The sequence below is a fragment of the Panthera pardus genome, unplaced genomic scaffold (assembly GCF_024362965.1).
Source record: "Panthera pardus isolate Hobbes unplaced genomic scaffold, ASM2436296v1 HiC_scaffold_16, whole genome shotgun sequence".
Classification (NCBI taxonomy): domain Eukaryota; kingdom Metazoa; phylum Chordata; class Mammalia; order Carnivora; family Felidae; genus Panthera; species Panthera pardus.
The window spans coordinates 57,282,240-57,299,689 of record NW_026526721.1 but is presented as its reverse complement, the minus strand read 5'-3'; the positions used below and the strand labels follow the sequence as shown (position 1 = coordinate 57,299,689).

Genomic DNA, 17,450 nt, shown 5'->3' with positions numbered 1-17,450 from the left:
AACAACCTATTTAAAAATTTTATTTAATTTTGTCAGTGGTTCTAAAAATTTTTTAACCTGTCATCCCCTCCTCAAACACTGCTAAAAATAGCATAGCCTCACTATTATGATTCCATGAAAGAGGGACTGTTGCTAATACTTATTTTGTATTTTAAGCAATGGACATATGACAAGTACCCAAAACATTTATTCATGCTTTCTAATTCTTGCCCTGCTCCAAGATAATTACAATGAGAGTTAGAATTTGCGTAAAGAAACAAAAGGACTATTGTGTAATCACTAACAGCTACTTATTTATCATAATTTAAAATCCCTTCCAACAGCATTCCTTATTTTTTCAAACATTGTTTTTTGATATTATTTGTAGAATGTGTGATAAATGAGCATATAACAAAGGTAATCAACTAGTAGAGACTCAGTTCTCTACAGTCACATGAAGAAATTCGTTTTTCAAATTAATGAGTTCTGCCAAATAGGAAAACAAATTAGTGCAGTAAGGCCTCTGTAGCTACAAAGCATATTTTAGCCTAATAACTACTGTGCTAAAATAATTTGTTGATTTCTTATTTCTTTTACACTTATATGAATTGTTTAAACAAAATCTAGGAATTCTAAAGTTTAAAGATTGCTAGTTAGGTGTGGATTCTTATGCCAGATATTATGCCTAGGTCCTAAAATCAACAGGATTCAAAAGTCAAGATTTGTATACCAATATACTTTGAGTTTATGGCATGGGGGAATGTATGTGATACATAAAAATTTGCTTCTCTAACTATAGACGCTGGCGAGGATGTGGGGAAACGGGAACCCTCTTGCACTGTTGGTGGGAATGCAAACTGGTGCAGCCGCTCTGGAAAACAGTATGGAGGTTCCTCAAAAAATTAAAAATAGAACTACCCTATGACCCAGTAATAGCACTACTAGCAATTTACCCAAGGGATACAGGAGTGCTGGTGCACAGGTGCACATGTACCCCAATGTTTATAGCAGCACTTTCAAGAATAGCCAAATTATGGAAAGAGCCTAAATGTCTATCAACTGACAAATGGATAAAGAAGATATGGTTTATGTATGCAATGGAATACTACTTGGCAATGAGAAATAGTGAAATCTGGCCATTCGCAACAACGTGGATGGAACTGGACGGTATTATGCTAAGTGAAATAAGTCACTCAGAGAAAGACAGATACCATACGTTTTCACTCATATGTGGACCTTGAGAAACTTAACAGAAGGCCATGGGGGAGAGGAAAGAGAAAAAAAAGTTACAAACAGAGAGGGAGGCAAACCATTAAGAGACTCTAAAATACAGAGAACAAACTAAGGTTTGATGGGGGGGCAGGTGAGAGGGGAAAGTGGGTGATGGGCATTGAGGAGGACACTTGTTGGGATGAGCACTGGGTGTTGTATGGAAACCAATCTGACAATAAAGTATGTTAAAAAAAAAATTGCTCCTCTAGTCTCAAAGAGAAGTAAGAAGTATCAGGGAAAAACACACACCAAAAACAACTAGAAAAACACAATTTCCAGCAGTCATTTAGTACTGTATAAAGATTCACTGTACCTCCATGAGGAATAACTGAAATTGAATATTGCAATCTTGGATCAATCACATCTTCCAAAATCTTACACTTAGCAATGTGGATGAACTGTATTAGAAAATTACAACTTCCTTCAAACAGAGTTGCTAACTCTACTCTGGTCTGACTAGATCTTTTAGTCTCCAGTCATAAGATATGTTCCTTTTATAAATATTTTAAAAAATCATTTCTGAAATTGTAAAATACCAATTTTAATACTGAGGTAAATATTTTTTTTCCCTAGAGGGAAAAGGATTTATTTATGTAACTTACAATAAAAAAGATCAATAACTTGATTGTTTGCTCTTAGTGAATTATGGCTTTTTATTCTGATAAAAGCCTACTAGGCTTTATTAGTCATTTTGGAAAGGCAGTAGTATATCTAGGATACTTAATATCCTCCAAGAAGTTCTCAGCAAAATTAACTAAACTCAACATAGTATACTGTATTAAATATTAAAGACTCTGGATAGAAAGGCAAAGTCTAATTCTTGATGATGGCTTAAAGAAAAGCATCTTATAATGCTATCTTTCTGAAGTACTTAGCAATAATTAACTGATTTTTCATATTTACCCAATATTCTATTCCCCCTCTTATGAGACTTAGTAGAGGATGATCAAAAAATGTGCACAGTTTATCACCAGTGTTATGTTCTTTACCTTGTCAAAGAAAATAAAGATACATAAAAAGCACATTCTGGAGTTTTAATTTTTTCCTGATGGTTTTCTTCTCAAACAAATATTTTCATACATGCAAGAAAAGTTTACTAAACACCTATCACATGCCAAAAATTATTGCAGATGGTGGGGACATAGTAGTGATTAAAACAGATGAAAGGACTTATGTTCTAATAGAAGTAAAAACAGCATATAAATAAAATATGAACATTTATGTGGCCATAAATACTGTAGAGAAAAATAAGGCAGAGAAGGAGACAGAAAGTAGTAAAGGGGTGATAAAAAAGTTTCAATTTTCAGTTTTAAATATAGTTATGAAGGTGATACTTGAGCAAAGACCTAAAGGAAGTGAGGGAAAGAGGTGTAAGGATATCTAAAAGGCTTTCCAGCAGGAGCAACAGCATGTCAAAGACTCTTGAGGTAGCAATGTGCCTGTTATGGTCAAAGAATAGCAAGGAAGCTAGCAACAAGGCCGAGGGAGCAAGAGATATAATAAAAGATGAAGTCAGAGAGATAATCTAGGACCAGAGCATGTGCAGACCCTTATAATAGTCATTGAAAGATTTGGTTTAATTGAGGGTAAAATGAGAAGTCCACAAAAGGTTTGCAGGAGAGAAATGACATGATCTGACATGTCCTTTATAAGGATCACTCTGGCTGCTCTTCTAAGGATAAATTAAAAGTAGAAAGAATAAATGGCTGTTTTAATTGTGAAGTAAGGGTTGGGGCACCTGGGTGGCTCAGTCGGTTAAGTATCTGACTCTTGATTTCAGGTCAGGTCATGATCTCAGGGTTCATGGGAGCAAGCCCTTCATTGGGCTCTATACTGACTGCACAAAGCCTGCTTGGAATTCTCTCTCCCTCTCTCTTCCTCCCCTGCTCCACACACACACATTCTTTCTCTCTCCGTCTCTCTCAAAATAATAAACAAACAAACAAACAAACAAAAAATAGTGAAGTAAGGGTTGTTGATGGTTTGGGTCAGAATACTCACAACAAAAGTGGAGACATAGTAAGGTTCTGCATACGACATAATGGAAGATCTGTTGATGGACTGGGTGAGATATGAGAGGACAACTGAAATCAAGAATAAGCATCAAGGTGCTGGTGAGGATGTGGAGAAACAGGAATCCTCTTGCACTGTTGGGACTGCAAACTGGTGCAGCTGCTCTGGAAAACAGTGTGGAGGTTCCTCAAAATATTAAAAATAAGAGCTACTCTATGGCCCAGCAATAGCACTACTAGGAATTTACCTAAGGAATTTACCGTATGCTGATGCATAGGGGCACATGTACCCCAATGTTTATAGCAGCACTATCAACAATAGTCAAATTATGGAAAGAGGCTAAATGTCCATCAACTGATGAATGCATAAAGAAGATGTGATTTATATATTCAATGGAATACTACTTCGCAATGAAAAAGAATGAAATCATGCCATTTGTGGCAACACACATGGAACTGGAAGGTATTATGCTGAGTGAAATAAGTCAGTCAGAGAAGGACAGATATTATATGTTTTTACTCATATGTGGATCTTGAGAAACTGAACAGAAGACCATGGGGAAAGGGAAGGGGGAAAAATCAGTTACAAACAGAGAGGGAGGGAGGCAAACCACAAGAGACTCTTAAATACAGAGAACAAAGTAAGGGTGGATGTGGGGCTGGAGGAGAGGGGAAAGTGGGTGATGGGCATTGAGGATGGCACTTGTTGGGATGAGCACTGGCTGTTGTATGTAAGCTAATTTGACAACAAATTATATTCATAAAAAAAAAAAGAATAAGCATCAAGGATTAAACTCTGAGTAAATGTAAGGATGGAGTTACCAATGACAGAAGAAAGGAGGGAGACTGTTAGAGGAAGAGGGCAAGGGGCAGAAGATCAGGACCTCAGTTTTGAATGTTAAGCCATAAATGCCTATTATATTTCTACAAAGAGTTAGTGATCTTTAATAGGCAGTTGGACACGTAAGTCAAAAGTACTGGGAAATGGACCCACAATGCCAAAAGATATAAATTTAGGATATCATCAACAGAATCAGTATATATAAGAATGCCCAAATTGAGCCTCAGTATTTAAATGATTACATAATAATACACTGAGCCTGAGATTTACAAATAATATCCCATACCAAACTATACAACAGAAACACAAACAAAAAGTAAGCCTTCCTCAGGTAACTACGTTTTAAATATACATTCCCTGTGGCATTAAGATCCTTAAAAAAAAACAAAAACAAAAACAAAAACCTTTAAGGAAAGAAAGGGAGACTGACTAATAAACTAATATTTAATCTCAATCTGATTTCCACTAAAGCACTGCTGCTGGCAGAAAGGGCTAGCAAGGGATGTACACAGCTCTAAGCTTCCTGTGAGATTCATGCAAAAATATATTTGCATCATGCCTATCATGTGCCAGGCGCTAAGTGCTGAGTATTCAATGGTAAATGAAGCAAATGCAAAATGCTTAAATGTGAGGATGAATAATAAGTACACAAGTTAAGCATAAAACTAAAAATTGTGGGAAATGCTAAGAAAAAATAATATGAGGGATTGTTTCTAGATTGAGGGATCAAAGATGGAGAATATAACATTGAAGTAAGTTTAAAATTTCTCTAAAAATCGAACTTACTTAGTTTTAGATCAGAACAGAGATAAAAACCTTAGCTATATCCATTACATAATTACCATACAAACCTGCTTTTCTCAAGGTTCTCTTCCTTTTTCCTTTAATTTTCCATTTTTTAGACATGAAGATTGCTATATTCTTATAGCCAATAAGGAGATGCTCGAAATATTTTATATAATTTTTACAACTGAGCATTCCATTAATAATTTGTTATAGCCACACCCATGAATAAATGTATTTTTAGCTCTAACAGTATTTTGTGAGTATCCAAATTTATATATTCAGTCAAATGAACAGAAATGTTCCTTGTAAAATAAATGGGATGTGAAAAATCTAAGTTCTTAGTTGCTTAAGGCCTGGTAATAAGAAACATCTTAAATTTTATTTCATTAGCACATTTTCAATAGCATTCCTACTTAACCTCTCAGTATTCCAATATGATAGAGTTCCATATTGAGTGACAAAGTATGTTCTTTAATAAGCCAGGTCATCAAAGTCAATATCCCATTTTATTTATGAGACACTTGTGTTGAGTGACAACCAAAAACAAATAAACAAACAAACCCAATGTAAAGATGTTCTCGGTGTAAAGATGAGAGAACCTAGAAAGGTACACACTATCTATAAAAGGAATACTTAATACTATGTAACTGAAAAATTAACTATATGCAAAGGTCTTAAAATGTATATAAGCTTATTGCATAGACTCTTTGACATTTCTTTAAGTAATGGCACTTTACATATGTGTTTCAGGCAGGGCTACTTTATTATATCTCTTTTAGATTATTTGGAAAACCTCACACTGAGGAATCTGTATCTTAGCAAATATAAATTGCCAATGAGAACATAGTGTTATTATTACTGCTGTTACAGGAATAATTTCGTTAACTCATTTCACCAGTAGATAGTAACTTACCTGAAATGTAGATGACCTTTTGATCACTCCTTTGACCAAGGGAATTGGTCACTTTACAGACATAAACACCAGAATAATTGAAAGTCAATGGATGGACAAAATGAAGAGTATTGTCTGAAGCCAATAAACCATCAGGCCACTGTCCATCTAACCTAGATTTTAAAAAGCATGAAATTATTTTATGTATCGTCAGACTTTATTCACAGACAGCTATTTAAATAAGATACCACACTTTTGAGATATTAGTAAAAGAACTGGCATTCTTTAGGTAAAATTCACTATGAAATGAAAGCATATAAGATGTGAATTGTCAATAAAAATGAACAGACAAAAATCCACGAAGAATACCCACTCTTTCAGGAAAAACAAAAAGTAAATAAATAACCATTCTTTCAAAATACTAAATGACAGAGGTGGAAGTAGGCCAACATATTAGAATGGGAAAGAAGGAGAGAAAAAATTGTGTGATTTTAAGACTCAAATTCAGAAAATTGGAAAATTAGAAAAATGTATTATTTGAAGACATACAGTATCAAAGGAATTACAAATAATTCTCAGTGAATACATCAATTCATGATATATCTATAAATTCCTTGATGAAAAGTCAACACATTTAAGTACATAGTAATGTTTTAGCACCTTCTGTAACATATTTAAACAGCATTATTTCATACTGAGCAAATTTATACAATGCCCCATCCAAAGAGGATTAGTTTCTAAAGCATCAAAAAGGGTCTTCTTATAAAATAATCTCAATTTTAAGGTGGGCATCTGGGACAGTAAAAACCAAGACACCATTTTGGCATCAATAAAAACTTTTTAAAAATAGATGTCTATACTAATTTGGCTCTAAGATGTCCTGTTATACATTAGCATAAACCACAATAAGAATAAAATCCCACTGCAACTCTAAAGCCACTCACTGCAATGGAACTAAGTATACTGTTATACATCATATCGCCAAATTTAGGGTACCAAAAAATACACCAATTTATTTTGAAATTATTTCTAAAGTCCATGAGTAATTTTTTTAAGAGGACAAAAAGTCAAGCAAACCCAGGCACTCAAGTATTATGGTTTGAACTAAGATTTTCAAAAAGTCCATTCATTCATTCACTTGGCTATCCATTACTTAGTTACCAGTAGCTTACTACTAATCATACTCTACTCTGTTAGTGCTGCTGAGATTCACAAGTAAATAAGATCAGGTTCTTGCTTTCAATGATCTAAGTATATAGTAGAAGACCAACAACTAATTACAAAGGGAATAAGAATAAAAAAAAAAAAAAAACAATAAAAAGGTAGAAAGAAACAAAACCAACACTGGACCATAAGAGGAATGATTTTGTTCTTCAAATCCCAGGGTAGTAGATAAAAGAACAATCAAAATCTTTTACAGTGCTGGAACTTCAATTTAGCACTGAAGAAAAAAGATAATATTCTCACATGGCTTAAAAAACAGAAACACCCAGCCTTCTTCTAAGAAGACTTTGAAAAGAACACTAGTACAAGCACACGCTTTCAAAAGGTGAACATTTTCTAGGAGGGTGAGAATGAATATGGAGTGTATAAATCTTACCAATTATCTCTCTGCACTTTGAGGCCCAAATTCTAATCCCTTTAATTCTGAGAAATAGAAAAATGGCTTATAATCCTTTAAAGTTGCTTATTCAAATAAGCCATAGTCATAAAAATCTAAATATCACATTAAACTCACAGCAAATGACATGCTAAGCACTTTCTATGCTATTTCACTTCTGCTACTTCGTTTATATTCATTGTCTCTACTCTCACAACTCTATGACATACTTTTATCAGTGAGGAAACAAAATTAGAGAGATTAGGCATCATACTCAAAAAGACATCTAGGAATGGAACTCAGAATTGTATAACTTTTAAAAATAACCTATCACACATCTTAACCAAAGACTGTTTCTCACTTTTAGGAAAATGTAAATGAAAAAAACCTTCTCTACTTTAAAAACTGTATCTTTGCTTAAAGATAACAGATGTATCAAATATACTGTTTCCTTGCTCCCACAAAATCCCACCTAAAACAAGGGTAAAGGAATTGAAAGCTATTAAAAACCCACAAAGAAAAACAAAACAGGAGACACAATTCATCAGACAAGATGTTTCAACAAACTTTCAGAAGACGGAAAAGAGATGGCAAAAACAATACATGCTTTAAGCCATTCAATCAAGATTGATTTTTATCTCTAGGGGACAACTGGCATGTCTGGAGACTACAGGGTTGGGGGAGGAGGGGCATAGTTTGAGGCCAGGGATGCTGCTAAACATACTGCAATTCACAGGACTGCCTCCCACAACAAAGATTTATCCAGCCCAAAATGTCAATAGTGCCAAGGCTGAAAAACTCCACTCTGGGCTGAAGAAGTGCTTCCAGAAGGCATATGAATGGGAAGGCAGCCAATGTGCTCCAAAGAACCCAAGATTTGGAGTTTGACTCACTGTACTACAGAAAGCCAGAGTGAAGCAGAGGGCTAAGAATTAATGAGATTAGTTGAAAGTTGAAAAAAAATAATGGACTCCTCTCAACTCTGTACAGATACTAGACACTTTTGATTTAGAAATAAGAATGAATTAAAAAAAAAAAAAAGAAAGAAGAATGAATTAATATATACTCAATAAAAAAAAAAAGAAAACTGGCCATGAAAAAAAAGACTTTCACTCTTCCTAAGTGACATCTGAAGCTTCTCCAGGCAAAGAATCCTCTCTACCTGATCACTCTAAATGGAATCTACTAATGAGTAATTCCCACTCTAAAGACAGAGTTTCCACTCAGCATTTTATTTTAATACATCACTGTGAAACGACTGGACAACTGAGAAAATTAAGGAATATCTACAAAATGAAAGACCAAACAAAAAACAAAAGAACTTGAAGCAGAAAAAAACTCTCTGAGGAAATAATGTTAGTACTGTATTCTTGGGAAAAAACAAAAAGACATTATATCCATAAAATAAGAAAAAAATGCTATGAAAAGAACAGAGAAATAAGAAAATGCTCTTAGAAATTAAATACACCCCCAAAATATTTTAAATCAGTAAGTCAATTAGGGAAAAAAAAAATCAAGGAAATCTAGGAGAAACAAAAAATTGTTTGAAAAATAAGAAAGGATATTTAGTATACAAAAAATAGGTCTGGTAAACCAAAAAAAAAAAAAAAAAAAAAAAAAAAAGGAGGGAAATGACCAAAAAGATGAGAAAATTATACACAGTTGACAGATACAAGTCTCAAGACTAAAGGGGGGCCCTAAATACTGAGAAAAATGAGTGAAAATCTTAGTATAACAGTTTGAAATTTCACAGATAAAGAGAATTAAGGATATTCTTTGAGGCTACGAATTCTTAGCCTCAGGGAAAACAAAGATCTTAGACAAAAGAAAACAGAATTCCAGTATACTACTTAGTTCTCAGTAAATAGTATTTACTTGTCATAGGGAGGCAAACACTGACTACAGAGTTTAACTAAAAGTAGCTGAATTTCACTGGGACTCATAAAGGTAGGAATATGTGTATGGGTATGTTTGTGTGTGAAGGGGTAGATATAAAATTAAATTTTCATCTGCCACAATAGTCAATAAATAGTATTAAGAAGTAGCAATTTAAGACCTATGATGGTAACTACCAGAAGGAACTGCTAAAAAGGAGCCTCTGAGAAACAGAACTGCAGGGATAGAAAGGTAGGGGAGAGGTGGGACAAGAGAACACTCAGAAATGCTTAATTTTCAACTGTTACTATGATCATGTATTACACAGATAAAAAAAATTAATTATGCATTTAAGAATACTTTTCACTTTATATAATTTCTCTTTAGAAGTATCTGACATTATTACCTGCTCCACACAGATTTGAAGGGTGGTGGATTTGCATCAGCATTACACTTGAGATTAACACCTTTTCTTCCTACAAACCAATTCCCATCATAGCCTGTTACTGAAACCTCAGGAGCATCTATAAAATAAATGCGTAACAGGACAAATTATCTTTTGTTAGTGATAAATGCAATATATAATGACAAAGCATTAAGATAATAGACTGGAAAACAGTAGTTAATATATTAGTTGACTGAAACTGCACGAATGTACAATGAGTACCCAAACCCTAGGCAGCTGTAAGCATGTACAGTTCTAGTTGTTATGGGCACTGAATGTAACAATATTCACAAACCTATAATCACCAAGAACAAAATATAAGAGTTCTATTATAAGAAACACAGATATATAAACAAAGGAAATACATTACACTGCTTACTTGGATGAGACGTGGCATTTAAATACCAAGTCGCCATATAAAACTGTCTTAAAAAATGTTTAATCTGAAAGAAAATATCCCCTAAGAGATACAAAATCAATTACAGAGATTAGACTCTCTGTATTATAATTAATATTCTACGGGTAAGTAGAGATGGAATGTGACATAAACTTTCTAAGGCTAAAATTAAAACTAAAGTAAGTTATCTATGGCCTCAACTGTTCTAAAACATGAAATTTTATCCATTGCACCCAAACATCCTTTGGTATATGTGCAACATAACATAATTAGTTAAATGAGCAATTATCCATACCTACTAGCAATACAAATTTATGCCTTCCAACTACACAATCCAATACTAACCATTCATTCAACCATCATATTGTCTAACTCCTAATAAGTGGCAGGCACTATTGTAGGCATTTGGTATACATACAGACTCTGTATTCATAAAACGTATTTTCTAATAGCTTTTAATAAAGAAGGGAATAATTTAAAAGTATGTGATAAAAACCTATTATGAGAGCCAAGAAAGAAAAGAACAGGATGATACAGAGAAGATAAGAAGGGCCTAATTTAGATTGGGGATGGGGCTGAGGAAGGTCATGAAAGGCTTCCTAAGGCAATGTCACTTTATGCATGGTACAGGGGCCCTGCTGTGAGTTATACAGTAAACTAGATAAATAGTACATGACCAGGTGGGAAGTTACAGAGGGACCAGGTCAGTTTAATTCTGGCAGGGAAGCTTGATCTACTGTCAAGCAAGGTTTACAAAACAGTGGTAAAAAATTAAACTTTTACTAAGGAATAATTAACTACCTCAGTAATTTTAAGAAAGAAATGCCTGCCTCATAAATGCAAAAATTAACAATCATTTTTATAACTTAAAATTGGTACCATAAAATGTTACTGAAAGAACAGTACAGATATCTGTGTGTTTACCTTCTTTTACTAAGAGGAAGGAACAAGTGCTAAGTAAGGTATTCCCAAAGAATACCTCCAAATTTTGATATGAATTTTGGATAGAAGATTTTATCTCTTTAAACTTTGTTCACATGTTTTATAGGTGCCAATTAAAGAAAAAAAAGTCATAAGTATTCTAACATTTAAAGAACAAGTCAATAAATCTAAGCCATAATTATATGTCTTACATTAAAAGAAATATTTTTATATATTTAGGATTGCATTCAAGCAAACACCAACCAAAAAAGAATAACATACATAATACAAATTGAAGAAAATGTCAGTCATTACTAAATACAAGGAAGGACAAAATATGTATGAGGAAAATATTAATAGTACTTACAATTGGGATCTGAATTTTACAAGAAAAAGGAAAAAGTTAAGTCTGTGAAAGTAAGGTAGGAAAAGGAAAAAGAGAAATTTTAATTGGATTCTCCAAAGAAGTGAAAAGAAGGTATCTGCACTCCAGAATAAAATGGTAATAACATTCACATAAGATTAAGTTCCCAAGTTCAACCCTATAAATGTTGAAAAAGATTCTCAGAATTAGCTTTAGAAATCATTACACCAAGTGCAATGAATATGTGCAATTTAAAATTCCATGCATGTCATATCAAAAACAAAACACTAGGAATGAAAACTGTAACACCACCTATTCATTTTCATTATCCTTGTTATAAGCTAGCTGCATTACCACTTTTTCTTCTCAAAATTTTTAAGTGCTACATAAAGAACATAACAATTGAGAAAATGTACAGGAAAAAGTACACACACATACATATATACATATACAAACTTCACACACAAGGGAGCATCCCTTAACCAAAAAAAAAAAAAAATACAAGACGGGCCAAGCTTTGAACTTATCTACAATGGTTATGATCCCAATGATATCTTTAAAATACTGTCTTACTCTATAACATGATCAAGAAAATCAGAGGAGAAACAATAATAAAAAACATAGGTTTTCACTCTAATTAAAATGCATCTAGGCAGTGAAAGATTTTTGCTGAAAACATCATGGGTGGTATCAATAAAACTGAGTAACAGCTATATTAATTGGATTAGAGAAGTTTGTCTCAAAGTATTGCATATTTTGAGGTATAAATATTTCCATAATTTGCTTAAGTCCAGTCTAAAAAGGATAAGATTAAATAATTTTAAGTTGGCGCTCTCCATCTTTACAAACTAAGAAAAAATGTTCTGGTTAAATGAAATTTCCATGAAAATATTTTTAAAAATTAAGAAAGAAAAGGTCAACAAGGAAAAGCTGTAAGAATATCTGAATACTAAATATTCAAATTAAAAAGTCTGACATAGAATTATGTCAAAGGAAGAAAATTAAAATAAAATGCATGATATGTTTCAAAAGCAGATGTTATCATTTACTTACACTGTATATCTAATATGAAAGAATATCGGATGTCCTTTTCCAAGGCTGGATGTTTTACAACACAAGTAATTCGCCTTCCTCTAGCAAATCTGGTTGGAAACAGCTTATACTGACTGACAATTGTTGCCGTTTCATTTGGAAAAGAAGTTGTAGTGGATTCCATTTCACCAAGATCACCTTCCCAGTCAATGTGTGCAACTGGTTTTCCAGTGGCTGCGATACAAATGGCTGCTACCGTTTCATTTCCTCCATCAATTAAAGAATCTGGCCCTTTTATCAGGCTCACAGTGGGTTCAACTATTTAAATTAAAAAAAAAAAAAGTAGTTACATTTCAATTAAGAATATATTTACATCCTTCCAAGCCATATCTAACCATATTTCATAAACTTAGAAGCAAAGGCCTATAAAATCTACACACACACTTTTAAGTAATACCAACATCAACTGGATTCTTGGAACAAGAGAGGATCATAAGCCAAGGCAAACAAGAAGCTAAGGAAGACTTTATAATCTTGAAGACGGTTCTCCCTAGCAGAGATACGTTTTTCTTTACAGGGACCGATGAGTTCTCCCCAGTTAGTATATGAAAATGTCCTGTAAGTTGGATCATAATTTCCATTATGAGATTGTAAGTACTATCACTCTGCAAGGGGGAAGAATGTAGTTTTTAGACATACAGCTTCATTTTGCAGCAAAAATGTTTACAGAAAATATAAATTAAGTTACCAGTATGGAACCTACATTGTTAAAGTATAATGTCAATAATAGTTATGCTTAGAATGTAGATGACATTACCTTTTTCTAGTATAAGAAAGCTCCTCAGCAGGTGAAAAGTAACCTTAATGCTTAGGCCCTTTCAATCTACCTTCCATTATACTAACTATCTCTTCACATTTTCCAGCAAATTTTATGTGCTTCTTTCTGTATAAATTCCTCAGTCTCACTTCAGGAATTATTTGGCTCAAGCCTATAGCTTATTCTGTATATTAAATTTTTATCCCAATAACTTTTATTCATTTCCAAAATTTCCAACTAGTTCTTTCAGTGCCATCTGTTCTTGATTTGTATCTATTTTTTTTTGTTTCATAATTACCTCAAGGCGTATTGATATTTTCCTTATGTATTTCCCTATGTATTTTACAAGATGTACTGCTGTAAAATAGCAATGGGAAAAGTACATACAACACATGTAATGAACACTTTATAGTAAACATCTATGTAACCACCATACATCTTAATAAAAAAAAAAAATAGCACCTCCCAAGTTCCTCAACATGCCTCTTCCTGACCTTGACACCTACCGGCCCAAGTATGAATCCATTACTGGAAATATATTTTTGCTTACTTTTCATGATAGGTCTACAAGCAACACATGCAAACCTAAAAACAGTTGCATTTTACCTATTTCTGAACTTTACACAAATAGTATTGGACTATATGCATTTTTGTAACAGTTTTTCTTTGACTCAACTTTGTGTTCCTGAGATTAATTTATTTGAGAACAATTAGCCTTAGTTTATTATTTTGGAATTCATTTTTTTAACTTTTAATTTTTAGATCATTTAAATTTACATGCAATTGTATAAATTATTAATTTTAACTGCTGTACGGTTTATTTACCATTGGACATTGGCGCAGTTTCCTGTTTGGAGTAAACAATTTTATAAGAAATATTCTCATTCATGTACCTTGGCATATTTGTGCAGATGCCTCTCTAGTCTGTCCCTTATAGTGGAATTAGTACTATTTTTATTTTCAATTTTACCAGATAATGCCAAAAAAGCTTTTTAAGGTACCAAATTACTCCCAATATTAGAGCTCCTCTTGGTCCAAAGACTCACCACAAGTTGATACTGTCTGACTTCCCAATGTTTGTGAATCTTGTATGTATATAATCATATTATCATCGAGACTGTATTTTTAATTTCTTACATTATGAATGAGGTTAAGGATCTTTTCATGTTATAGGCCATTTGGAATTTCTTCTGCAAAATGCCTATTAAAACCAATTGCTTTTACTTACTGATTTGGGAAAAGAGCCCTTTTTTGATGATATATGCTAAAAAAAATACCCTTTACTGGTTTAGGATCTTTTTGCTCTAAAAGCAAAAATTTTTAATTCAAATGTACCAAAATTTATCAGTTTTCAGTTACCTTTTATGGTTAACTGCTTTTATATGCTAAAAATTACTTCTCTACTTCTAGGCAAATTATTATGTATTTTTTCAAATAATTTCTTCTCTGCAGAAATTTTATAGACTGACTTATCTCTTCAAATGTTAAGTGATGCTGTTTGATAGTCTGTGTCTGATAACTCCAACATCTTGTATCTTTGCAGGTCTGTTTCTATTGTCTGATTTGTGCTGGCTGCTGTTTGTGGGGTCTTCTTTACTTGTATGCCTGCCTACTCAAGGAAACTATATGCCTGTGTCTGAATAATTAAGAGAGAAATAATCCGGGGTCTAAAATAAGGTAGTTTTCTTCCAGACCAGAAAAGATTGGACTTTTCTTCTACCAATCTCCTGAAATCTCTAAGCAGTCTAGGATCTCCTCAACTTACTAAGATCAGACCATTCAGGGGCGCCTGGGTGGCGACCAGTTGAGTGTGGGTTCAAGCCCTGTGGCAGGCTCCATGTTGACAGCTTGGATTCTGTGTGTGTGTGTCTCTCTCTCCCTGCCCTTTCCCCGCTTGCGTGCTCTCTCTTTCAAAAATAAAAACATTAAAAAAATTTTTTTTTTTAAATCAGACCACTCAGGTAATCATAAACCTAGAAGTCTGTAAGAAGGCTGGTTTACTTCTAGTTTACTACTATTCTGAAAAATGTAAGCTTTGGATACCAAGTGAATAAAAGAAGGGTTACTAGACATCCCATCTTGAGCAAAACTACACTTAGAAGTTTGTCTCTGTTTTCTCAAGGCTCTCAAAATCTCAAAATCTCAGGTGTTTCTTCTGAATTCTCAAAAGCCCTCAGGTGGAATGCAGCTTTCAGTACTAGGCTTATTTCTGTTTTTACCTTCTCCTAGATTTTGGTCTAGTTAGATTTCTCACTATATTCTTACCTCTTGGAAGCTTTCAGTGGTATTTTATACTGCATCCCTCCTATGGGAGAGTTGGTCTGAATAACTTATGCCATCATTAATAGAAGCTTTTATCTTTGAGGAGCTTTAAAAAATTATTTTAAAGTCAATTTTAAACTGCTATTTTTGTCTCCTATGAAGGGAATAAATCTCCTAGTTGTAGATTGTATTGGCTTTCTGAAGTTACTTTTCTCATATACCTCAATATTTTAGTTAACTTCTCTGTACCCTTCCCTGTCCAGCACTTTTGCTGTTGCTTCCTCTTAAGATTCTACCAATGCCCTTCTGTACTCTGAATGGGGAGAATATGAAGTTTTCCCAGCCCTGTGTGAACACCAGAATTGTTGGTTAGATCTACTGCTTTCTGCTGGTTCTTTCCTCCACCTCAAAAGTTTCCTCTCACACATACACAGATCAGTACTAAACCAAAAAGACTTGAGAGTGCCCTTCTGTAGATCTCTGAAGCACGCACACTCTCTCTCTCTCTCTCTCTGATGCTCTCTGCTTTCCAGTATTCTCCTCCACAAATTCTAATCACCTGTCCTCCCTGAATTCCAATGTCTCTTTTACTCTCCCTGAAACCATCATTCTTTGCTTCAAATCCTTGTCAATGAGCTGTAGCCTGGAAACTGCCTAAAGAGGAAGCTAGAACATTGTAGGGACTCGCTTTGTTTTCCTTCTTTCAGGGATCATAATCCTACACTGCCTATTGTCCAATGATTAAGAACTTTCTTATTTGCCTGGTTTCTTGTTCTTAGAGAGAGGGTAAATCCAGTCCCTGTCATTCCATCATGCACAGCAATGGAATTTTTTTTACTGCAAAAGCAGTATTTCTAAAAATTGGAAAAACGGGAAAATTATCCACAACTACAATATCCTAATGCAGTCATTTTCACCTTCTTCCACTTCTCTTTATTTCTTTTTCTAGTTTCTATCTGGATATATATTTTTTTGCTTCCCCCCCCCACCCCGCCCCCAAGCAGCAACACTTTTCTTAACCATAATTCCAACAACTATGTAATATCCCATCAAGACAAGTAATCAACTAGGTACATAGTAATCAACTATGGGACACTTGTTAAATTTTCCCAAAGGTTTTTTGTTATATCACATTCCCTTAATTTGGGTTCTATTACTACCACTGCACTGAGACTCTAAGGTCACCACGTAAACTACAGGCTCAATATTTTTGTATGCCTATTTTCTTTGACTAACTTCACAGAATTTGATATTTTGATGCAGTTCTTCACATTCATTTCCCAAAGAACTAAGTACTAATGCCTTAAAGTATCTGCTGTAAGTAATGAATTACTTTCTGGGCTATGCATTTAGAATGATACTAGCTGTGCACCATCCTTAGGAAAACTGAAAAAAAATGGCTATTCAAATCATGTCTGTAGGGCTTAATTCTCCCTGTGGTAAAAGCTGCTAGAGAAATCTTAAAAATTTTATCTTGTCATCATGTAAGTAGTATTACTTTGCCTGAGTTTTTCTCAAAGCTCTCTTTATTTGTTTCTTCTAACCTCTGCCTTAATAAATACTGGGTCCTGGGGGCCTTCAGTTACTTTTTGCATCTGCCTTAATTAAAAACTTTTATCTGATATACACTATTATCCAGATGATCTCTAATTCAATTTTGATACAGGGCTTGACTCCACAGTTTCTAACTACCAACTAGTATTTTTTGCCTATATATCCTCAAACTCAATAAAACAAATGCTGAACTCATTATCTTAGCCTCCCAACCTCAACACCTGGTTTTCATTCAGACACGCCCACTGGAGTTAATAGTAACATAACTTATTCAATCACCAGGGTTCAAAACCTGTTATGCTCAAAGCTCCCTTGTTTCTTATATCCAATCAGTTAGAAAGTCCTGACAGTTATTCCTATGTAATAGCTTCCTTCTTTCCTCAAGTGGCAGAAATTAGAAA

At 33.8% G+C, this 17,450-nt stretch overlaps 1 protein-coding gene across 1 annotated transcript in view; it reads right to left on the bottom strand.

Moving 5' to 3' along the window:
• The window catches only part of NECTIN3 (nectin cell adhesion molecule 3), a 125,574-nt gene that overhangs the window by 66,108 nt on the left and 42,016 nt on the right, over positions 1-17,450 (bottom strand). Inside the window, exons 3-5 of the mRNA XM_019448293.2 lie at positions 12,438-12,734; positions 9,664-9,781; positions 5,804-5,955 (exon numbers count right to left, since the gene is read on the bottom strand). Coding sequence (XP_019303838.2) covers positions 5,804-5,955; positions 9,664-9,781; positions 12,438-12,734 — 567 coding nt within the window. The remainder of the gene's footprint in view (positions 1-5,803; positions 5,956-9,663; positions 9,782-12,437; positions 12,735-17,450) is intronic.